The 25,513-nt window shown below is 35.4% G+C and overlaps 1 protein-coding gene across 1 annotated transcript; it reads left to right on the top strand.

Annotated features, from left to right (window-relative positions):
- Nucleotides 1-5,624: 5,624 nt before the first annotated feature.
- Smp_007180 (sr-related ctd associated factor) lies at nucleotides 5,625-24,803 on the top strand (the record flags this gene model as incomplete). Its single annotated transcript, XM_018794003.1, has 10 exons — nucleotides 5,625-5,867; nucleotides 8,667-9,215; nucleotides 13,027-13,221; nucleotides 16,112-16,303; nucleotides 18,314-18,683; nucleotides 20,678-21,267; nucleotides 22,155-22,717; nucleotides 22,897-23,118; nucleotides 24,076-24,403; nucleotides 24,601-24,803. The coding sequence occupies 10 exons, from the start codon at nucleotides 5,625-5,627 to the stop codon at nucleotides 24,760-24,762; spliced, it is 3,414 nt and encodes a 1,137-aa protein (XP_018648459.1). The 3' UTR covers nucleotides 24,763-24,803.
- Between the last annotated feature and the right edge of the window lie 710 nt (nucleotides 24,804-25,513).

Below are 25,513 nucleotides of genomic sequence, written 5' to 3'. Positions count from 1 at the left end.
GAAACTGATCCACGAGACTGGTAGGTCCTGGGTTCGAATCTCACGAAAGCGGGTTCGTGGATGCGCACTGCTGAGGAGTCCCATAATAGGACGAAACAGCCATCCAGTGTTTCCAGGTTTTCCATGGTGGTCTAGCTTCAATTGACTCACGCTTTCAACTAGAACAAATATTTGTTCGTGTTGCTCTGTGGGTATACTTACGAGTGGTTGATATTTTAACAGACATATTACACGGGAACATTGACTTGCTGCTAATGCTTGTTAAAAGACCACGATAGCCGATTATAATCGCAGTTGGTTGGCTTGTTCTATCAATCGAACTAATTAGTTGAGTTCAAATACCAATCAACATTGATACAAACCAGCGAATATTCACAGTATTTAACGAGCTTAAGCGACGATAAAAATAAAAAAGAACAAGTACAAAATGCATCAATAGAGACAGTAACAGGTTGCTTTATTCGAAGTCTTGCCCACCGATACAGATGACTAATGAAGATTCTCTGTATCGAATGATTGGAGGCCTACTCGAGTTAGATGGGGATGGCGGGAACAACCAGTTAGTACCTAACGTGAATTACCCTTTCGTCATCGGGAGGTATTATTGGTACTTCGATGATCGTACGATGTCATTAGAGGAGTATATTACTAAAGATATGTAAAAGGAACAGAATGCGACCACCGCTGCATGGGCCAGTCCATGGCGTGCAATTCATTACTGCAAGTTGGTTGCCCTTAACCTTGAAGAGGATTGGTGAACTGTTTGACATTCAGTGAATCGGCTACAGGATGATTTGGCAAGGGCTCAGTGATATTTCACTAGCCGTACAATACTAACAAGCAGCGATAAGTAGTGTGCTAAAATTGAGGTTTCCGAGTAGATTATTAAGCATCTACTAAAATATTTATTATTGTATACAGCCCTGGATTTGATATGCATGATTTCTAGACCTTCAGTTGTCCGTCGAAAAGCAAGTACCATAAGAGGTCCCTACTCTTTTTACACGTTAGTCTTACTATCAAAAATCTATTATGGACCCGTGAAAAGACTTCATCAAGAAAAAAATGGGCGAAACAGACAATACTATTCCTAAACAGATATTATTACTGTAAACCAAAATGGTTACATACAAATAAGATAATGATAGTAAATTGATACTCCAAACAAAGTAGTTTACCAAATAACAAAACATTAACAACTTTTATGAAAGAAATGTTATTAGAAGGCTCTTTCTGGAATAACCATCACAGACGAAGTTCACTCGACTAACGAATTTTCCTTCACATGGTTGTCATCGACGACGTGATGCAAAACACAAATCCGATAGCGTTAGTAAACTGTGATCCAGGTCAAGGGTTCCATATGGTGTAGAGCAGCCTATTAAGATGTTATAACACTATTTTAATCCTTAGTCACAGGCTCTGGGCAATGAAACAGAAAGGTGAATGACTTAGATAACACTTATTTCCAAATCAAAGAGTATGATTTAATCTGTTAACTATTAATAAACGTTCATAAATGATACAAACCAACAATAGATATTAAATATCAGTGTGATTACATCAAGAGCGTCAAAAGGAAATAAAAGAAATGCTCCTTATTTTGTGTTTATAAATACCACCAGATATACATGTCACTATAAATAATATTCTTGAATACTATATCTTGTCTCCATGTTTCTATTATAAATGGATCTTGTAACCTATCTGCCCAAAGGAGTAACTTATTATGGCAAATCATATGGCGTTTGTGATGCAGCCACAGTTTGTAGAAGATCTTTGAGAAATGCTGAAGTGACCTTGAGATAACGTACCCACCCAAATAAGGTTTGTAAACTGATATAAGTAATCTGAATTATGATTTAAGCTTAAAAATTGGGAGGTAGAAACTGAAGTGAGGGTTTTCATCACTAATTGATATCAGAATGATGCCGAAATGCCAATGGGCTACATGAATGAATGAAATTTGCACCAAAATCTATGACTTGGTATCCTTAATTTCGTTGCTTAGTACGTAAGTTGTAGTCTAACTGTTATTATCGTCAATTTGAAGACCGAATACTTATTCTGTGACTAGATTTATTGAAATCGCCTTCGAAAACTACTTTAAAAGTGCGAAAGCGATCGCGTCATTATACCGAAGCCGTTTATTCTAATATCATTGTGTTTATTTATTATCGGCGACACTGAATAGCAGGATGTTATCATATTCGCTAATCCAAGGCAAATGGCCGGAAAATTGGAAGCTCGCTCACAACACGCCAATTTTCAAAGGAGGTTGAATCCGCGCACCTTCAGGCTACCGATTGGGAGCACTTCTCTCTCAAAAATTATGCAGTCCCTGATAAGTCTAACTTCATTCTCTACTTCAAACTCCTTAAAAACCTTCTTATTCCACGTGTAATATAACTCTCTCTCAAGACTCACATGGATACAACATTCGAGATAAAGTATCCATAGTCAAAATTGAGAAATGCAGATCAAAAACTCGGAAAAACTTCTTCCTCATCAAGTATGCATTAATATGGAACATTCTTCCTTCTGAAACACGCATGGCAGATAAATTACATACGTTTATAAGACTTATCGATCAAGCCCTCACCTACACAGATCTGGCCCAAACGAACACATCCGCGTCCCATACAGACATCATAGGCTCTTTATTTATATGGAATAAATTGCCTTATATCCATAATTTGTAGTTTTATTAGATACTTTCCTCTAACTAATTTTTTAAAATTGAAGTAGACAGGCAACTCATTGGACCTATCAATACTCGATCACCAAACGACACTTACAAATACCTTAGAAAGTCAAAAGAATAGCACAGCCGACTGCCTACCACCAGTGGTCGTATATCTATAGAACCTGTTACCCATCAACTGGTTAGGATAGGACAAAAGAACATCAGTACGAATTCAGTGTGAGTTCCTTCTTGTCTATCCTTTATCAGCTTTTCACTCTTCTGTACACTATATTGCCTTGCCATTAATATTATTTCACCACTCGTTATCTTACCTTATCTGTAACTAATATATATCTACACTTTTCCGCCTACTTTGGTAAGAAACTATCCTATATCATACCCTTCTTAATGCTTATACTCTGATTGGCAACCTATACTTCACACTATAGTCCATTGAAGCATTGCATCGAAGCCTTACCCACAGTCCATAATTTGTAACTGTCTGATAAGCTTGTAAAATGGTACTTATAGAAATAGTGTTTTCCAACAGGATGTGAAAAACAAAGCATTGTGTGAGGTATGATATATATCCATAAAATAAGCGTAAATGAGCCTAACATCACAAAAGGAGGGAGGGTGGAGTTACTGACCAGCAAGCATTGATGGTGAGGGCGATGACTTCAATCCACCTGTGTTTGTGGGGCAGAACATTTTGTTTGTATCAGGCTCTTTATCGATGAGAACAAGTCAATCAATCTGTGATATCGAGGTTGTTCTCCTACACTCACCATTCAGACTCATGTTTCTAATTTTTTACGCCGGATTAACTATTCTACTAAGACAACCTTTAACATGCTAACTCCGACTTTTACATGAAAACTGTGTGGCAGGCATCGGATGATGAAAAAAAGTCTGTAAAGGATATGGTTGTTATTTTACTTAACACTCTACTCTCTATTTGCACTCTCTGTTCTAATAAACAGTCTTCCTCATTCCAACTTTGACTTCCCTTCCTTCATTCGAACCTACTCCACCTTGATAAATATCACAACTCATTGTACTTTATTACTGCATTCTCTCATCTGGAGCCCCTGATCACATTTCACTCTAGCAACATGAGCTAGTATCAATTTAATCTAATAATTTATCATACTTCCGTCTGTTCCACTGCTAAATGTTAAGCATTTTTTATCGTTCATATCCAAATGCCTTGCTGCTCCTCGGTTTCTTCTGTTTTCTTTTTTCTCTCTTCAGAATCTTGCTCTGAGGGCGGAGTTGAGGAACTCCTGACATCTGGAACAAACTCGACGTAGGCGCCTTGCAGAAACATATTATTATTTGTGGCGGTCTACACGACTACTTACTATCCATAAACTTATTTTCACCACAACAGTACAGTTTCAGAAAAGACCACTGTTGTATAACTAACCCGCTGACCGTGGTGGGTAGATGGACAACCATCCTTGATCGCAAGGAGAAGGTTGACGTCACATACCTTGACTTTTCAAGGGCTTTTGATAGAGCCAACCAAATATGTCTCATCAAAGTGTGAAGTAGTCCATCTGAGACATTTTACAGATTACAAATACAACTTAGGTGAATCATCCATAGAGGTATCTCAAGTTGAAATAGATCTAGGAGTGTTGGTACCCCAAGACCCAAAGTCTTACGCTGAGACGAAAATGCCTTTCGAGCATACCATACCCTCGTAACGTTAAAGAGTATTTTCAGTCAGTTCAACGGAAAAACTTTCCACATAACCTTCAACAGTTTTGTTTGTCCCCATTTAGAGTACAGAAACACAGTATTTCCTCTCTCATTCCAAAAGGATAAGAACGCTCTGAAAAGTATCCAACGGCGAGCTTTGAAATCAGTTCAGGGACTCAAATTCAAGCCTTAGGAACAGCGCCTTCAACCACCGAACCCTGACCCATTATAGTGAAGACGTCTCAGAGGTGGTCTTCCCATGACCTACAGAATGCTAAACACTCATATGCATCCCCTTAAACATTTACTAAAGCTTAGTCCCAACACAAACTTTAGGGGTAATACCCAGAAACTGGAGACAACACGTCAGAAGGGACTGCAAACACACCATCTACTCCTTAAGAGTAGTTCAATGTTAGAGTTCACTGCCAGTTGAGCTAGTGAGAGTGACTTCCCGGGAGTCCTTCAAGAGAAAACTTGACAAAATCCTAGGGACTAAGGACAGTTTCTCACCATGATCCACCAACTTTTTTCTTTTCCCTCTTTTATCGTTAATACACCTCGATTCCCACCTGCAGACATCGATGATCTTCTGCTACCAGGTGCAGAAGCCTGTTCAGCGGAAGGTCCTCGTTTTCCGTCCAGAACCATGTGAATCGTTTTATTTATTACTTTCAGGTGGAATGTTGTAACCTAACATTTCGACCTTGGTATTAAGTCACTCTACTAGAGACATCTCTGTTTGCTCCAGTTTTTCTTTATTGCCAAGAAAACGTAGCCCTTAGTTCAGAAATATGCGTGCATATATATAGAAAAGCACTTATCGGATAACGTACGCTGTTATCCAAATACACTAGGTATGTCTTATCAGGTAAAGGGTAAATAGACATTTCTCTGAGTTCTCACTTGATAGTGAACAACAATTCACTACATATGCTGTACCCTGCATCATTAACCCCAATAAATTATCATATTAATTTACTTATGGTATTTCGAAATCAAGCTCTAGTGTATTGTATTGGTCCTTTGGTAAAACTGCGGCGGGAAATAAAAGTGTTTACGTGTCTTTGAAAGTTAGTTTTGTGTGACTGTATGCACCCACACGAAGCATTGTGTTAGTTTTACCCTTTCAGCAAATGAACACAAAACCTTCTTAAAGAGATATGTGTGACTAAACTACAATCTTAGGCCTAGTTATTAATATTTTAAGATTTGTTCTCTTGGCAGCTAAATGGCATCGCCTCTGCCTCCAGTCGATACTGAACAGCAGAACATTATCGATAAATTGGCTGAATTTGTGGCCAGAAATGGGCCAGAATTCGAAGCACTAACAAGTGAAAAACAGAGGGACAACCCAAAGTTCGCATTTCTCCGAGGTGGCCAGTTCCATGAATATTATATGTATAGAGTAAACGAAGCTCGTAAAATTTGGCAGCAGCAGTATCCAACGAAAAATAAACCGCATCAGGTTGGAGTAATACTTTTTGATAATTTTATGCCAGGGTTTATATGGTTTGTAATACATGTACCTAGTCAAAGGGGTTGTTTTGTATGAGGTAGATTTGTCATTTTCACAAAAGTATCTATCATGGGATTCGGCCTAAACATTTGCTTTTTTTAACCGGGATTATATTCCTTGGACTTGTATCTGACTGGTAGTTCAGGGTAAACTTTCTACACAGAAACCAATTAGTTATGGCTAGATAGCATATTATCCACAAAGATCGTTGAACCCAACTTCTGTGTCTTTATTGTCACAACTAATTCCAAAGCATCAACTCTGTAGAATGGCCCGTCATATTGACTTGATTGTTTGCTTTTAGCTTGCACATGACAAGAATAACTGGACGAGAACACTAGGTATATTAGTACAGTTACCAATCAAATTAAAGTTACTAGGTAAACAAATGAGTATTCGTTGGTGTAAAAGAGGTTAAAATCGTTGTATTTACTAACAGTAACTATCGCGAATCATAATACTTAAAATTCGAAGACCAATTTATGTCTCTCAAGTCACGTTCACTCCCTGGTTACACTATTATTAGACTCTAAACTTTATATTCACTAAAAAGTAGATAAATGGAATCCAGATATGTATGCACCACACAAATCTCATTTCATTTGTGTAAGGGATGTGATACTAACCGGGTGCCCAAACCGAAGCAGGTGGTTTTCTTAGGGGACCACACTCGGAGCCTTCGACTTAAAGATCTGATCCATAAGGCAGCGGAGCAACGTAAGGAGACGTAGTCCCATGGCAGCCGGTATCGACGATTGATTCATACGCATTTTGTTCCCTCAGGATACTGGAGCCCATGTGCACCATTGGTTTGGAGTCAGGGTTTTCCAACTTCCCTAGGTGGACTTTCCGTGTCCTTTAACCCGGTTAAAGTGCCGGACATTCGCTTTTCGTCTTCTCAATTTCGTAAACAACGCCCCTGCCACGAGAAAGCAGTGAGTAGGACTTCCCTGGCATAGGCTATATACGCGTGACCATATGAGAGCATTTGGAGAGGTAGAGCGGACTCTCCCCACTCTCGGCCGTACCAGGGCATTTGGGGGGGGGAGAATCCACGTAAGGCCACCTACAAACAAGATGATAAAGAAGATTCAGGGGCGAAATACCCATGTGATAATAGTTTCTACTGCAATAATAGAATAGAGAATTTAAAAATAATAGGACAATCAATCGCATTAATGAGGTGTTCATTACTTATACCCAAGTGAGGATTAAGTGCATCTCGATAATTGCGTCTAGTCGTGGGTTACATTTCCTAACGTTTTTGTATATGACCCAATTTTGAGCACTAGGGTTTCAAGATTTCCGTCACCGGCTTAAACTCTACTTTGGTTTTAACATTAGTAATATATCTGATTTCCATACAACGTATCTTAAAACTATGCAATTAAGTCCAGGTTTTTCTTTCGAGTTTCAACGTGTTTAGTTCAATTAGTTTGAAATTTTCGATCATCGACTTTTCACAAACACCGACAGAAATTATAGACCCATAATACGGCTCAAATGAACGATCTAATCAATCGGTACTTTCGCTCAATCAATAACCGTATAGTTTTGTCTGTTTGGTAGAGTACACTCATCTATATTCAATTTAAAGACTTCTCTCCTGAATAGTGATTTGGAACACTTCTGGAAATCACACAACGACTATAGTAGGGGATATAACTGTCATAGGTCATTCCAGCGATATTAAGGCTTGGCTGTTATGCCCTGTTCTTGCTGTCATAGAAGGAATAAGGCATGATGTTATTTCCTATTTGGCAAGTAGTTCTTACAAACCGGCTGGTCGTCCGTCAACGAGTCTGAGTTCAGACTGCTAAATAGTAAAGTTTCTGACAGGAATATTGAGTAGTATATTGAAGTGTTGAACAGCATTCTTTTTAAAGTAATAAATATTGGTTGTGAAAAGCTATCAATTAAATTTCTAGCTATGTGCCCGTTAAATTTAACGTTTTATATCAACTCATAGGTAGGCAGATGGACCCAAATGTTTAATTCCACACAAAGTGCCTTACAACAGTTCTTAAAAAAAGCAACAGATAGTAATAGTGAATGGCACTTATATTAGTTGAGGGGTAAATAAATTACAATATGAAATTCGGCAGTTTTGTAATTCGTGTTTTTGCAGTTACCGACAAATATAAAGCTGAATAACCAAGCTTTAATGAAGAAAAACATGTTAAATGATCTAAATAACTTCGTTCTGAAGAGGCAGCTTACGCTAAGTTGCAAGGCGTTAAAAATTTGATTTTCTATTTATCAGGATATTACATGTATACCATCAATTTCACTAATAACAATCTATTCGACCCCCAGTTTATTTGGAATTATCAGGTAAAACTGTGATAATAATACCTGTATGTAAGTGTATTTCGATTGTCCCACAGCTATTGTATGAGTGAATATTCACCTTTATTACTTGAATTCACACATCCTTCCTGAATGTTTTTTGTACACTTCTTTTTTCCCCTTCATCAGCCATATTTATATTTTCTGGTCTACTGCCGATACCTTTCAGCTACTAAATGATTTTGCTCCATTTATAAAATTAATCAATTTTTTCTTCAAGAACTTGAACTAATTATGTATCATATTTATTAACAGTCACGCTATAAATGCATGTATCCGCCGGTAGGAGTCAGTGGTCATATGTAATAATAGCTCCAGAAAAACCTGTTGGTATTTATTTCTGATTGATTACAATGTCTGTCGTTGTTAGCTTGGCTTAACGGCCTATTCTATCTTTCTGTTAAGATTCTCAATTCCAGATCCAATTGGGTCAACATGAATGAACAATGGGATCAGTATGGTGGGAATCCAGATCATTGGCAGCGTTATAGTTCTGCACCACCAGGACATTGCGGATGGGGCGGCCCAGATCCATCATGGTATCCAAAGCCACAATGGCCACCTTATCAACAGGGTGTACGAATGCATGGTGGTCAGCCTGAATATCCATACCATCCTCCTTCGGAAGCAGTAGATTCTTATCGTCATGGAAATTATAATAATCATCCTCCATATGGCTACCCTGGACACCATGGAGCATTCCCAATTCAGCAATTTTCGTTTGGACCTGAGACTTATCGTGCACCGAGACCTCACTATGATTACCAAGTTCCTGGTGGTTCTGAACTAGGAGAAGCTGATATCGAACAAAGTGAGAAAAATTTGGCTGCTCAGCATGAGTCGTTGCTTGCTCGCCAAAACGTTGAAATTCTCGAGCTCTTAGAGAAAAAGAGAGAGGAAAATGTTAGGAAAACTGGGGAGAAACTAAACATGTCTTGGGAACAGATGAACGAAGTTAGTAATCTATTTCCTGTTTTTATTTGACTTTTGGCAGTGCTAAGGTGGGAATCGCAACAATCCTATTATTATTAATAATAATCATTGCTGCCATTACTATTATTATCATTAGTCTGCATAATGTTTTTGGTCTACGTTAAAGAGGCTTAATAATTGTGCGAAACTCGTTTCATATATAGAATCTCATTTTGTTTCTTTCTACATTCGTTGTGTGTAGGTAGTTAAATCAAACAAAAAAGTTCACAAACATCTCATAATTACTTATTTACATGGCCTGTAAACTAAAGTTTAGGAACCAAAGTTTTAGAAAATGGCGTGGTATAAGTAGGATAAATTATAACTTCCTAACTGCGTACACTGTTTATGCTGATATTATTGATTTATATGCCTCGTATAACACACTCAGACACTTCATATCGTGGTAATCAAACTCGTTTAGGATGTCGTTTAGAGACCCTTGACCACTTCAGCGCTTGAAAATACCAGACCAACTATTGCTAGGTTGCCATTATTGTGGTCGAACTTACATGTCATTAGCAGACATTTAGTGTTTAAAATGCTTGAATCTCAGCTATTATGTTTAAAGTCCAAACCCCATCCACCTACTTTGATTTAGCCAGTCCGTAGTCCTTATGCAAAAATGTGGTCCAAATCTGCAACTAAAAGACTACTTTGTCGTAGAGTTGGGATTATTTTATTTATTTACTACTGTTTCACTCTCAGATCTCGTAGCAGTTAGATGTAACTTAGTTTACTATAAACCTCGGGGCTTGTGAAAGTAGTTTCTTGGAGATTAATTCTCGTTGGGTATTAATAGGTAAACGTGTTTTAATAAAAGTAATTCTTCTTGGTGACTATTGCCGTAAGCTTTTATAGATTCATTTACGGATCTGGATCCCAGAATTTCCCTCTCCCTCCAGTATATTGATGAATGTTTAGTGCTTCTACCAAATTATTGGTGTACTTATTCCAGGTTTTCAAATACGGAATGAAGCTACAAAAACTCGTTCTTATCAGCTACTGATACTTCTTTATTTGAGAAATGTAACTTTACATGTTCGATTGGTATGGAAATGAAGGGACTGTAAAGTTTGAGACGATTGATTGAAATTTGCAAATTAATTATTTACTGCATAATTCTCAGATTTTACTAAGAAATGCTGTAATCTTGTGCTCATATGCATTCGATTATCCCCACTTGTGTCATCGTTCACTACAATTTGCGATTGAGTAGGTATGATATTACAATGCTCCCATTTTTAGACGCCTACTGGTCAGTTGAGTGTAGTATTAAACTGAAACTTGTTAAATCTGAGGTGTTTTTTAGTAGAACAAATCAATATAAATGGATATTTGGAACATGATAATTAATTTCAAACGGAAATTTATTTATAAACGATATTTTGATTTGCATTAAATTTGTGTATTTTTTGTTTAGATGATCCAACCACTGATTGAAGCATGTACAAAAGAAAATATATCTAAAGGAAAATCTTGGGTTGTAGACAAAATGTCTGAGTCAGCTGAGCTAACTAAGCTAATGTCTAACTATCTAATAACACGTGCAAGTGCTATTGGTGTTTCATTCGACTTAAGACTCCACTTAGTATACTTGTTAAACGACCTACTTCATCATTCTAAACGTCGTGGTGCTCCTGTTCATCTGCAAGTATGTTATTATTAAAAGTTGGAGACAACTTACAGATTTATATTCATTTTGATTAGTCCCAAAAGATTCTCTGTTGTCATTGTGAATCTTATCTTTACACTCAAAATTACTTGACAATACTGTTTAGCTTACTGTGGTTTACACTATGATTTTGACTTCAGGAGCCTACTATCTAAGTAATTCTACTTACAATAAACTTATCGTATCTTACGATGTAACATTCGATTGACTTCATCATTTTAGAACGTACAGTAATATTGGATTTTTTTAGTTACTATAAATCTTGACTCAACAGGCGGAATTCGACACAAAGGCTAAATATCAGAATACGTTGAATAATTGAGAATAGAGGATAATAAACAAAAAATACTATCGTGATTAATGTTAAGCCACATCACCGTGACATCAAGCTAACAACTGTTTATTCTTTTTTGCGAACCTCACAAGAAAGGTGTACATTATTGCTTACTGTTAGAGTAAATAGTTACTTAAGGAATTAGTGCTGTTTTACTCATCACACAGAATGGTTTCAAATATATACGGAACGACGCCAATATAAACGCTGTTTAATATTCGTATATCAGGTCCGGTTTTTTCCACAATAGATTATGCGAAGTATTTACGAATGTTGACTTCTTCGTGCTTTTGTTCCTATGCAATTATTGTAACACTAAAGTGTCCTCTCTATGACTAATTAGCTTTAAATGATTTTCTGAGATTCCAATTCAAATCCGTAGATTACCACCCTCTAACATTGGGTTCGCAAATTCTGTGATTCTTGTTTATACGTTTCGGAGGCTGATAACATGTTTGATTACAGTATTATGGTAGTAAAAGTTAAAGTTATTCTTGTTACTCACTTGCTTAAAGTACATGTTCGGTTTTCCAATGATATTTAACTTACTAATATATGAAATAGTTTCATATCTAATTGCTTATATGATGGGTTCACTAGCGTCATAACTGAAAAGTGGCTCGTCAGCACTGTTATAACTGGAAAAATGGCCTCGTTTCCACAGTTGTAACTGGACAGCCAACTGTTATATATGGAGAACCGTCACTGTTACGTACGTATAGAGTTCATTGAGTCCTCAGTCTTACTGATTTTACTTAATGGTCGAGAACCACTACAATTTCTGGATCATATTGCCTATACTGGTAAACGAGGACCACTACAATCCCCACGACTCAGAGTGAGAACACGAGAGTTTAGTGAAATGAAGGTTTGTTGACTCCCTCCAGAATAAGTCTCCAGATAAGTCCTAAGATCACATCATCCTTAGATTAAAATTTAGTCATTTATGTACTAATTTAACACACAATGTTATACCCAGTATGTTTGAAATAGATGATTCATATTGCAGAGGCTAAGATTGCTGTTCTGGACTCAACAAGCAGGGCCAGGTAGGAAGAAGGACCAATAAGGACTCTAGACTGCTCTTACGGGTTTATGCGTCATGGATCCGGTCGATAATTCACTGTTCTCAAATTGGCGGCATCACTACGTTATATATTAATAGATCACAAGGCTACAAGTTATGACACATAATAATATCACGTAGGAGGGGGGAATACTCAAGATTACTGTAAGAACACAATAAATACAATTCACTTGAATTAGTACAGGGAATAAAATTGTCACACTGAACAAGAGTCTACACTTGTTATATAGAACAAACTTTGTTTGTTACTGTCGAGAAATACAGACATAGCGTGAGATTATATCTACTCGGTTTTGATCCTCCCTTTTGAAATCGATTTAGCTGATTGGTTAGTTATTAAACTATACTGAATAATCTTTCTCTGCGAAAAAAATTATTGGTCGATTTGTCATATGAATTTCGTATTTACGTAAGATCTTTGTTCTATGGAAGACTTATTTTCTATAGATAAAAATAAACTAAAGAGGTGACTCCTAGGTAAAGTGCTCGATTTCCAAACACAAACTTGCAAGTTCCAACTTAATTCGACTTAATGCAGTGTAAATGTCAGGTTAGTATCACTAGTTTTCATACAAAATTTGTAACTTAAGCTTATACCATAAATATTCTCTTAGTTTCTAAGTTGCACTATGTTGTGAGAATGAATTTAGCTCACAAATATATTCAATACACACTTTATTTCAATAATTATCTACAGGAAGCTTTACACGAAACAGTGCCGGTAATTTTCTGCCTAGCTACCGAGATTGCAGATGATGAACAAAGAGCCAAAATTAATCGTGTTTTAAGCTTGTGGGAAACCAACTCGTATTTGCCAGTTGAAGTTCTGGTAAAGATGAGACCTCCAGAATCAGGTAAATTCTTAGCGGAATGGAAAGAAAGTCAATCAAAGGTCAGTATATTTAGTAGTTTTGTACTCCACAAAATTTCATCTTTTTCTATAGAACAGAATGATCTTTTTATAAATTTCGGACACTAGGATATTTCAATCTACTGAAGACTTAAATGTTTTGTAATTGAAACTCATGCTTTAAGTGTATCGAGAGTTAAATTTACACCGTAACTGATACAATAGAGTGTGTCGATTCAGAGAAATTAGCCTTTCCGGAATATGTTTTCCTCATAACTAAAAATTCTGTTACTATTTTATCTATCACATGCCAGGTTGTTTACTTTATAAATGCCTAGTTTACTAGAAGGGAAGTCTGTCCCACCTTCTTGTCCATGTTCTGTTATTTAGTGTCTTGTTGATTTTGTTAATCAGTCTTATAACGCAATTCACGAATTCGGAGAATTAAAATGAAGTTTATATTGATAGTATAGTGATATTTGTCTCTGCATTACCGGCGGAAGGAAAGTTTTAAAAAATTGAGGACGATAGTAGCATGTTGGTTTATCGAACGGAAAAGGAAGTATTGAAATTCCTTTATATGATAACTTCCAGTCCCATGGTTCCATTCCAGGGGACTGTCTCATCATGCTAGTTATTTAATAACCGGTAAATATACCTGCTGGACCTTTTGAATCACGATGGTGTGTGGTAAATAACTGCTTTCTAAACCTAGCAACTGAGAAGTCGCAGTCGAAAAACAGTAGTATCTAGGGTGATAGATGCTGAACTTAATTAACCATTTATGCCTCAGAAAACCATGTCTGTCATAAAACCATTATTTTCGTTATTATCTTAATGTTGCTCATCGTTTTCTCTGCTCTGTCCGTTGCATCAGTTCTTGAAGTCACTAAATTTTGGTCTGAGCCGTGTTGATAGATGCAGACTAATTGGCTGGGGTCCGCGCGACTATCGTAACCAGTGGTTGGAGACTCTGTGTAACATGGCTCAGAATCGATCACAATGGCGTAGGTGTATATACTCTTTTTCTTCCCTTGAACCATGAGATTAAAATTGCTTTCTACCTTTCTTTCTACCAACTAATTCTTTCTTCCTGTATTATATCCTTATAAACAATCTTTCTTTTATATATTACTACCGTTGAAGTAACTAATTCTATGAATTTGGTGTTCATCTCGTTGTGCTAATGAAGTATAGTAACTTGGACCGATGCATATGTGTGCCTGGTCCTACGTTGTAGTTGACTGACTGACTCTATCCAATAGTTTACTGTGGTTTGGACTCAACTTTTATGAAGACGTCTTATTTCATCCTTACAGTTCTGGGATATGCACCTGCCCATAAACTATCTCATGCATTCAGAATTAGACTGTGTCACAGTCAATGTATATGATTAGGAGTAGTATCTAATATGTATTAGCTCATTATATAGCTATCTAAGTTTTAAAACAGTTAATTAGGAGTAACACAAATATTACTTTTTTGTTAACAATTATTTTCCTTTGTCATTTTACTTAAAACTTAGTTTGAGTTTCTTATGGAATAGTAAGTATTCTACCAGTACTGAAGACCAAAATCATAGTTCCGCTCATCATCCAACAATTAATAGTGTTAGTTTTTTCAGATCACATTAATTATTAAGTGAAATTGTTTTCTAATGTTTTATTTACATAAGTGAAGCAAGTTCTTTTTTCCAAATCAGTTCTGTAATAAATCACGTCCCCTTATCCATTAAATGTAAATCAGATGTGTCACTAATTCTGCAAGTAGATTTTAGTTTCTAGCAATTAATGTTACGTAAATATACCACAGTAACCATTTTCATTCAGTCTCAATGTTGATTACCTCTTAGTGTGATCAACTAAGTGCAATATGAAATGCTCATTACTGCTAATTATGAGGTATTGATATAGATAATAATAATCATAATAATTACAAGATATTTAAAAGCTCAATCGTCTTACGGTTAATTGCTAATGAAAACACCTAGTTAACACGACTCTTTTTCTGTGTATAATACTGTGTTCTGCTTTTCTATATTGTTGTGTGCAGTTGAATAAAACTAACCACTAACCCTTATTTAACTCATGAACTGTTTAATCAAAATATTCTATTCAAACTGTCATTCTGTCATTGACCTGAAATTGTTCATTGAAAGTAGCGTGGTTTTGCCGAAAACTGAAATAGGAAAGTATAGCATTTTTTATATCAAATGTCTAAACCGGATATTCCTTACTGTCGACATAGTATTCAAACAACTAAATTAAAAAAAGTAACAAAACATTAGACTTAGGCAAAAGAAAGACTGAACTCTTTCGTCATGCATATAATCACCGTGTTGATGAAAGAAAAGGCCAATTATTGGAATTTCATCTAATGTTAAACATATGGGTGTTTTCTTACTGTATTTTATACATATCAGCTACTCAAATCACTCAATCAGTTGTTATTTACATACATAAACATATATTGTTTAGTATTCTTAATATTGTCATTACTACGAGTTTTTTTGTGTCTTTTCTCCGCGAGACTCTCATCTTAAGCTTTCTTGTAGAACCCATTTTTAAATACTTCATTGTACCAATGTTTTCTTGTGGTATAATAAATATTAAATAATTGAGTTGAAGCCCAATACTTTTGTAGTGAATTATTTAATGGGTAAATTAGTAGACATTTATAAAACCAATCAATAAAAAGTATGAGACTAGTGAAAGAGAACTAAGTTTTAAAATCTTTTAACTGTTACTACTTATTATGTTTATGGGAATAATTCATCGATATGCACAACTTTATCTGTGAGTTGCTATTACACATTAATTTTGTATAAGATAATATCCAGTAGACTATGGAGCCCAAAATGGATATTTTTAAGAGTATGGTTTAATTTTTTTCAAGCTGTTCATGTTTGCTTGTTTGTTTGTTTTTTCTTCAGCCGTTTGAAAGTGAAATAGACAAAATAAAAACAAATTTTATGAATCAATACACTAGTCTTGAGCGACAACATCAAGAGTTTGCAGATCATGTACTACGACAGTTAGCTTCATCACATTCCGATAAGTCTGATGAAGCATCTATCTCTGATAATCATCATTCCCAATATGGATCATCACATCATCCTATGCAGGTTTGTTCACATTAGCACTGTGTATTGTACTTTATCATATATATCCATGTATGTGTGTGTACAAAACATTAGGATTAGTACTAGAGGTGGGGAGGAAGTATTTGTGCATGTGGACATTACTTAACAGTCGTTTATACTACAATTGTAGTTCCTGCAAGAAGATTTAAGTGAAATAGTTTGTTAAGTTTCGAATTGGTCTGGGATTCCAGACAGAAAGCACTGTCAAATATAATGACATTGAAGTTAATTTCGAAGTATTACTTGTAAAGCGGTATTAATTGTTGTTCCAATCACTTATAATTATGTGTTTGTGTGTTTGATGAAGTTGTTGTCAATGTTCGACTTGCTCATGTTACTTTTCGAGGAAAAAATACATGTAAACTTTTCCAGAATATTTATAAAATATGCAATAAGTAAATAATAATAATAATAGATATTTCTCAAACATTTATTAACATAGACTGGACCTGTTATGTATTAGATTGAAAGGATTAACTCTGTTCATAGTCTTGCAAAATAATTTATGCTACTCAGTTGTTTTGTAATGTTGTTCGTGCTTATTTTTCTCTTCTCTGATATTGTAACTAGTGAATCCATTATTTTATAGTGTCCAAATCATGCTTTTTTGCAGCCGACTAAAATCTGTCTATAATCATTTTTTAAAATTTGTATAGTCATCATATTACACACCATCTAATTTGATGGTTGGTCTTTTATTTATTGTGGTGAATGAATAAATCATTCATTTGACTTAGACATTTTTTTCCACGCACTAGATTTTCCAAGTCCTAATTCAGTGTGTAATCCATGATTTTGAGCACCCTATTTCACATAATGATTTCGTATAAAATAAGATTTATTTTCACCCTAGTATTCTTTATTTATAGTGGCATAAAAATCGGTTCGTTCCTGATGAATTAGGAGTATGTGTGGACGCATTATATTCGATTTACAATCGTGTTCCTTTCTCTAAACGTTAATTAGAAAAATGTCTGTCGGCAGTACTGTGTAGATATTCAACTGTCAATTTTTTTCTAAGTAGTTTGAGGTTATTACTCCTTGAAAAAAAATATAGTTCATAACTTAGTACTCATAAATGCGGTGATCTCTCATAGTTGAGCGGCGTTTTTTAACTTTCCTACCCCAAACTGATTGAAATCATTTTAGATATTGTTCATCGATAGTGATTTGAAATATCTAAAATATGCCTTTAATAAAATATGTTATACTTATTGTTTTTCACGCTTTACATATTTTTATCTAAATAATCTGTAATATATAGTATACAGATGATATTGTCCTTAGTGTTGCTATGTATGTGTGTTTCCTTGATTCATTCTACTAACGATTCTATGCATCATTTATGAATAGAGAAGTACCTTTATGAACTATTATTCTCGGTAAAACTTGTAAGAAATAAAGATAGGTCAGAATTGTCTAATCCACCTTACTAATCTCTTAACACGTTATTTGGAGATTTTTATTCACTTTCAATTAAAGTATTCTTTAAAGCTGAACATATTTATATACATTGTTCAGTTCGGTGACTAATTAATTTATTGGAACTTCAAAATTATCCCAATTATGACTTTTAATTTGATGCTTTTGAAATGAGTGAAGCTGTAACTTAGTATTTGTTTTTTAACCATCAGTTTGCCAAAACTAACTTGATTAGATTTTGTTCGCTTCCCCCAAAATGGGTTTAATTCTTAATCTGTTTTCGAAAAATTCTGAAAACAATTCCTCGCTTACGTTTATTTCTACCAAATGCTTTTTTGTTGTCATTTAACATTGCTAACGGTTTACTGTGAAACATGATCTGGACGTTCTATTTTAATTAAGTTTAACTTTCAGTATTTTAGTAAGTTAGTCACGTCCAGAATAACTTTGTCTTTATTAGTGAGTTTGTATATAATCACTGATCAGTCCACTCCCCATTTGACTTAGTTATTCGGATAGGAGGATATTTATTATGTAATTGTTAACACATTTAATACCTCTTGTTTACAGAATGTTGATCCGAACTTCACGTACTGGGGTCCACCACCACAGACTACTGGAGGATTCGATATGCTTCCACAGGATATGATGAGCGGGTCAGATCCAAGAGATATGCAACGTCGAATGCCTGGTTATCCTCCACCTTCACAAATGTCAGGGTATACAGGACCTGGTGGTGGTGGGGCAAGTTATCCTCCTCAAATGGGTTGGCCACCTGGGCATCATGACTCTGCAAAATGGAATCAGTCTGTTCCGAACTACAACTCTCAGCCTGGACATAAAAATTTTGGTGGTCATGAGTTAAGCAGCAATGTATATATTGAAGGTGAAGAACCAGATGATGAACAATCTGCGTATCCTAATTCGTCTTATGAATGTGGTAAGTTCATTAGTAGTTAGTGTTTGATTAATTCTAGTCACAATCAGTATTTCATTTCATTCAAATGTTACTTCTGTATATATTTAGTAGTTAGTCGCTTTCATACTACTGTTAGGACGGTGTATATTATAGACTTGTCAAAGGCTGTAACTTTGGCCTCTAGCCTATCTTTCTGTCATATCATAGTTCTGCTATTAAATCTGACTCTTAGTTGTCCTTCAATAAATCGATTTTCTTTGTATAGTCTTTAGAAATACGTTGTATGTAATTAGCAAAAATGAACCAAACTGTTTTCAAAAAGTGATAGTAAGTTTTATCATTCTATCTTTAATGGTCGTTTCAAGATTTGACTTCAACCACTCCAACAGAAGCTTAACCAGCTATTTGTAGTTTTGATTTCAGTTACTTTTGAAGACATTCGGTATGAGATAAAAACACTGATTTTTAATCCGCATCAAGCTTGATAATTCCTCTCGTTTTTCGTTCTCTAAATATCGGAATTGAATTATTGAGATGATAAGTGTTGAAAGAGTCCCAGAAATATACCTTGTCAAAATCTCTGGAGGTCCAGAAATGCCAGGAGATGTTTTGTCCAATCACCGTTGAATAGAATCTTCACAGAAACATTTAGAAAATAGAGAGTCACGTGCCACAATTTGATTGGGTGTTTACCAAATCTACTATATTCAGTATGGTCCCGAGAATTTCCAGAAGCTCGAGGTCGTGTGTAATTTTACAAAGGCCCTCGTTTTTGTATTCATAAACTGACCTTGGAGTTAAGCTGTTGCTCATTTCGCACCTGCTCTAGTATTTCAACTGACTTGTAGAAGTAGTCGGGGATAACGGAACCGGATAGGAAGACAGTTTAAGTGTGTCGGTATCCAGACTTATCGATAAGTATTTGATTGGTAGAGAAATGCTTTTCTACATCCAGCGTATCGAAAAATGGGAGAGGAATTAGAAAAGATATCTAATGTTCAAGTTGACCCCCCATCTTCTGGAAACTACTCGCTCCTATTCAGATAGGCGAGGTATTAAGAAAGAACGAAATATATAATCCAGTGACTGAGTTATATTTTTTGAAGGATTTCCACGTATTGATTGCTTAAATTGTGTTCACACATTAAATTATTGGTTGACTGTTAATTCTATTCGTCCAAATTTATTTATTAGCCGAACATTCAAAATGGTGCATAAGTAAACCCTCACGTAACATTCTCACTTTCTTTACTCCTCAGACCCATTTCAGTTTTCTTCCACTCAATAAGTAGCGGAAAAATCTTATTTTTCAGCCAATAATCAACAACCATACCAGTAGTAGCGATCAACAATTTGAGTATGACATAAAAAGCCAACATTTTATTTATGAAAACCCCCGCTATAAACCACTGAATGACATTCTTTAACATTTCTAATCCTGTCTATGTAATCGAGCAAAATACAAGACAGGAAATAAAAGACGAGTTTGTATTTGAGGTAAACAGTAATATACACACCTACGTATGGCACGAAACATAAGTGAATAGACTTGGTTCCTTTTATATTGTCCCAGTCTGTTCATACAGCTACAACATTCATCGAGGGAGTTGATTCTCGATTTGTTTATAAGATAAAAAAGTAAAAGACAAGTTAGTTACATAATATACATATATATGCATGATAACTTTTAATAATGATAAATATTTCACTAGGGATACTTCAAATTGATGTCTTTGAATTTTTTCATGGGTTCTTATTTTTTTATAATCGATTATGAAAGTGAAAAACCTGTTTCTTGATTAGTAACCCATTAACTATCTTATTGTATGTACTTTCTTCAAATTTGTCTAATGCAAATCATCTTAAAGGAAAAATGTTGTCTCTCGTCTAAGTAAATTTCATTCTATCCTTAATTATTACAAAGGTATATATTATATACATTATATGTTATGTACATATTGCTATCTATATCTATATCTATCTATCTCTCTATATATATCCTTTTCTTTTTATAGGATCTTATGGAGGTTATTATAATAATAACAATAACGATTATCGACAGTATGAAGACTCTTCTCATGGTGTTCGAAATACACGAGACAATCAAAGTAATCGTGATGAGAAACCTCGAACATTTCGTGGTAGTCGTCCTTCAAGATTTTCTTCTACTCCATCTCATCCTGAGACAGGTAATGAAAAGAAAATTGATCGTAGTGATACTGGCAAAAATACTGTCACTATGGAACAGCAACACATAACACCTAAGACTGATCTAGAAATGCCAAAAAATTCAGAAAATTCTATGATACCAGTTGTTGAATCTTATGACATAAATCAAAAATTCCCCGCATGGCAATTACCTGCAGGATTAGTGCATCCATTAATTCGGTTAAAAGATTTTGATTTTACTCCACTAAACGAAAACAATTTGCAATTATTACCTCCAACTACACCGTCTGAACGTTTGCTTATGGCATTGGAGAATTTCTACATGCCACCCACCCCAGATAAACCACGTGACGGCGAAGGTTGGGAACACATGGCTCTTCATGAATTTTATACGAAAAAAGAACGCGCTCGTCCTTCTGACCATAAAGAAAACGATGTTAGTCCAATTTTTTGTAACTTGGAAATTTCTCTTAAAATGTTTTGTAATTAGATGTATTTCCGATTTTAATACTTAATTATTTATCAGTTTGTATAATTACCACTGGAGGAAAATATAAAGGTAACTATCCTTTTGTGCTTAATAGATTTTCTCGAAACGCTTATTTAGATAAAAGAAATATTCGTTTCAACAAATTCTCATCAATTTCTACGATTATTAATTCAAATTAACGTTCAAAAGGGAATAAACAAGTTTAAGACAAATCCATCAAACAAATTAGCTTTCTATCTAATAGTCTAACTATCTTTTACTTCAAAATTCAGTTTATAAAAGGATAATATTTAATGGCACTTAACATTATGTACTTTTGAAGTCACTCATTTATTCATGGCTTAATTGCTTTCTTTTAGAACAAATCATAAACTCATAACAATACAATCAATTGAATAATATTTTTAGAAATTATGGATTAATAAGATATTCCTGACATTTTTATCATTCATATCAATCAGTTTATCATTTCTACTTGAACAGTTTATATCATAGTGATCAATATTATTGTTTGTTCGAATGAGTTTAAAGGATTAGTGAATTTAATTAGTAAATAATGTATTAATAATTTTAAACAGTTTATAGTCGATCTTCAAGCTTTTAAAAAGGTATCAAGAATCAACATTTGTTTAATGGAAAAAGGTAGATTGAAACATTCTATCTTTAGTTGTGAAGATAAACCGTTACGTTCAATATGGTTTGTATACTTTGTGATATAACTTTTGTGATCTTATGTTATTATGTGGTCTCGCTCTTGTGGGTCGTTTATAAAGTAAATGTGCTATACCTCCTAGCACTTAATATGCGTATTATCCTTTTTTTCATTGGTATAGAGAGATAACACATCTACCAGTAAAGCAAAATCGAATCGACGTCGTCAACATAGTGGAGGTAGTTACGCAAGTAGTCATTCGGAATATGATTTCACAAATGAATTAGTTCCAGACCTTCAACATGACATAGTGGTTGACGTTGAAAAGCCATTTTCACGCGACAATTCAGATAAGGAAACTCCCCTTGGACCATCACAATTAGCATATATAACATCTTATCCCAAAATTGCAGTAGGTCAACCTCTTCGGACTGGCCTCGAAGCATTAACCTTGGCCCCTCCTCCGATGCAGTGTATGCAAGGACAGTTAACGCATAATTATAGTGCTTATAAAACAGCTGGCATTCAACCGGGTATTCCCATACCTGTCCCTCCGTTACCAGGTTTACTAGGCGCCATTCCACCTGGACCAAGTGGATTTCCTAATACAAGCTTTCTACAATTTCCTCCTCCGGTCAACCAGCCACCACCAACCCTTCCACTGCCTCAAGGTTTGATTCAAAGACCCCCGCCAGGATTTTCTGTTGACCGTTTTGAATCTCGTGGATCGCGATCCCGTTCTAGGTTTGTGCTAAATTTTACAAGTTTCTAATATATTTATGTTATAAAGAACTGTTAGATATAATGCCTATAAAATTCATCCTATCAGATCGCTTCCAGTAGGCTACAATAAGTGTACTTTATTTACTGGAGATTATTTAATTATTCCTTACACAGTTTTCTTCGAAATTCATCTTTTATAGATCTGATTCACGTTCAAAATCTCATTCTCATTCTGCGGATTCACGTTCTCGTGACTTTCGTTCTCGTTCACGATCACGATCTAGATCTCATAGTTCTCAAAGTAGATCGCAGTCACGCTCTGATTCTCGTGATTCTCGTTCCAAATCTGTGTCACCTAATAATGATGATGAAACTGGTAGTAACCAGTCACGTGGCCTTTCAAGAGATCGAAGACGTGACAGGTTAGTTGTGTTTACATTTCATACCTGCTTTTTCCATGCTTCCTCAGTATGCTCAAAGTAATAGTAGTATACACTCTTACTTTTCTTTCATGTCTTTCTGGTCTTCATGTCAATGTAAATTGTAGTATAAGAATTTAGAGTGCTTGGTGTGTTGTTATTAGACATACTTTTGATTAGGTATTATGATTGTCTATTCATTAGTTGATATCTGAATTGTTAGCGTATGATAAATTACGCTTTCTGTAATTAGAGACACTTGGTAGTATTGTGGTGTGGGTTACTTATATCCACATAAGTAGTATATGATGATGGTCAGGCATAGAGTGTATTTTGGCAGATCGTCAAGGAAAGAACAGGAACGAAGCTCAATCGGTGTGAAATGCATGAACAATGAAATCAGAGAAGAAGGACTGATATTTGCAGAAGGAACAGTTAAGATTGAGACAAATGATTGTTATTTTGCAAATTAACTGTTAACTGTATGGTAATCAGAATTTAGTGAGATAGTCTGTAATTTGTGCTTAAATACATTTGATTGTCTCCAGTCGTGTTCTTGTTCACTACAGTATTACTGTACAACTCGATTGTATTTAGCTTGTATGTAATCTTGAAAAATGTCCGGCGAAGTAACAACGAAAGACAAGGTAGACAATTGTGAGAATGCAATGTACATCTCTAGAGTTATGAATTTTAGGCCCACAGCTTGATTTCGGTGGACGGAATTAAGAATTAAAATTACGAAATTACAATAACAGGATCTTGGGAGATATTTTGAGAAAAATACATATTTATATACAGCGAATCTATTTTGTGGTAAAATTTAATATTTCTCATAGTTTCCGTAGTAATTTGAGTGTGAATAATAATCAATAGGTGTAAAAACATAGCCACATGAGCTAAACAGTTGATTCTTCATTGCTTAATATCACTTATACTTCAAAATACCTTCTTTTTCAGATCACGTTCACGAAGCTCAGGTTCACCGTTTGCTCGATTCACTTCAGCGCCTGGACCTGGTGGTTTAGGAGCAGCCGGTGGAGGCACTGGCGGTGGGAATATAAATGCTGCTCGTGCTGCTGCAATAGCAGCTGCGGTTTCCATAGCTAATTCAATCAACGCACAATCTGGCTGGTCCAATAACAATGTTAGTAATAGCAACAATAATAATAATAATATGTCCACTAACGCATTTAGCAACCAAGGCTTTAGCGGGCCTGGTCTCTTACCAGGTGGTCCGTACGCAGACACCAATAGAATAACCTACTATGGCGGCGGGTTTCAGCCTGTGAGTTGATTATATTATTGATAATATAGTATAGTTTTTGACGGATGCTTTTGTAAATCTGAAGGATTCAGCAAAACTGCATGTCTAGTTATTATAAGCTTATTAAATCACTTGTAGATAATTTGTGAATAAATTTTGAAAAAAGCTTACAAATGAACCCATATAAATATAAATATACATGTACATATATATTTCAGAACCAGGGACAACACAATCGTGGCGGTGGTGTTGGCGGCGGCGGCGGTTCACGGGGTGGTTACAATCCTAATAATTTATCAGGTCGAGGCGGCAGTAATATGCGATACCATGGATCGGACGATCGCTTTTATCCACCTCCACGCGATCACCAACGTCGATAAAAATGCTTTATTTGCTCATGAGATATTTTCGAATCATACTCTTTAACTTTTGCATTGCTTCTGTTTATGAATATCATTAATGTGACTGTAAATTCAAACAATCTAAATACAACTATTTATTGTTTGTTATAAGTCGTTCTTTCTGTTTTCCAGTCAATGAGAATAAAGTTGTTATTCAACGTAATGTTAAATTTCATGAGAATGGTTATAATATACTGTTTGTATGAGGTTTTAATGTATAACGAGCAGCTAATATGTTTTGTATCATTTTATTTCATACTGAAAAAGTTTAACCAATAGTGAAAGGTTATTCTTACCATAGCATGTTTTAATATGCGAGTATATGTCTAGTTGGTCAGCATTATATTGTTGTTAAGTTTTAATTAAGATCATGAACCGATCAATTTAGATCACCATTGAAAACGTGGAAGAATTGAACGACCGTGTTGTCCTAGTATAGAACTCCTCAGCAGTCCGCACCCACGTTCCCGTGCGCGTGGTCCGAATACAAGACCTTCGGCCTCACGCGCGTGCGCTTAACCTCTAGACCATTAAACGGGCATCCAATGATGTCGATGTCTAACTTCAACCAATCCACGATATTGCACGACATGACAGCTTTTATTTGCTCACTAGTGACTAGGTTCGAGAGGTAATTCTTGACGTTCTAGTGAGAAGCCGTGACCAGTGCAGTTCAACCATGTTGGATGTGAAGCAGTTACCCAGTGAAGACAATGGAAGATTGTCGCTG

The sequence above is a fragment of the Schistosoma mansoni genome, chromosome 1 (genome assembly GCF_000237925.1).
Source record: "Schistosoma mansoni strain Puerto Rico chromosome 1, complete genome".
In the NCBI taxonomy this organism is placed as follows: Eukaryota; Metazoa; Platyhelminthes; class Trematoda; order Strigeidida; family Schistosomatidae; genus Schistosoma; species Schistosoma mansoni.
The sequence above is the reverse complement of the archived record's forward strand: the minus strand, read 5'-3'. Positions and strand labels throughout refer to the sequence as shown.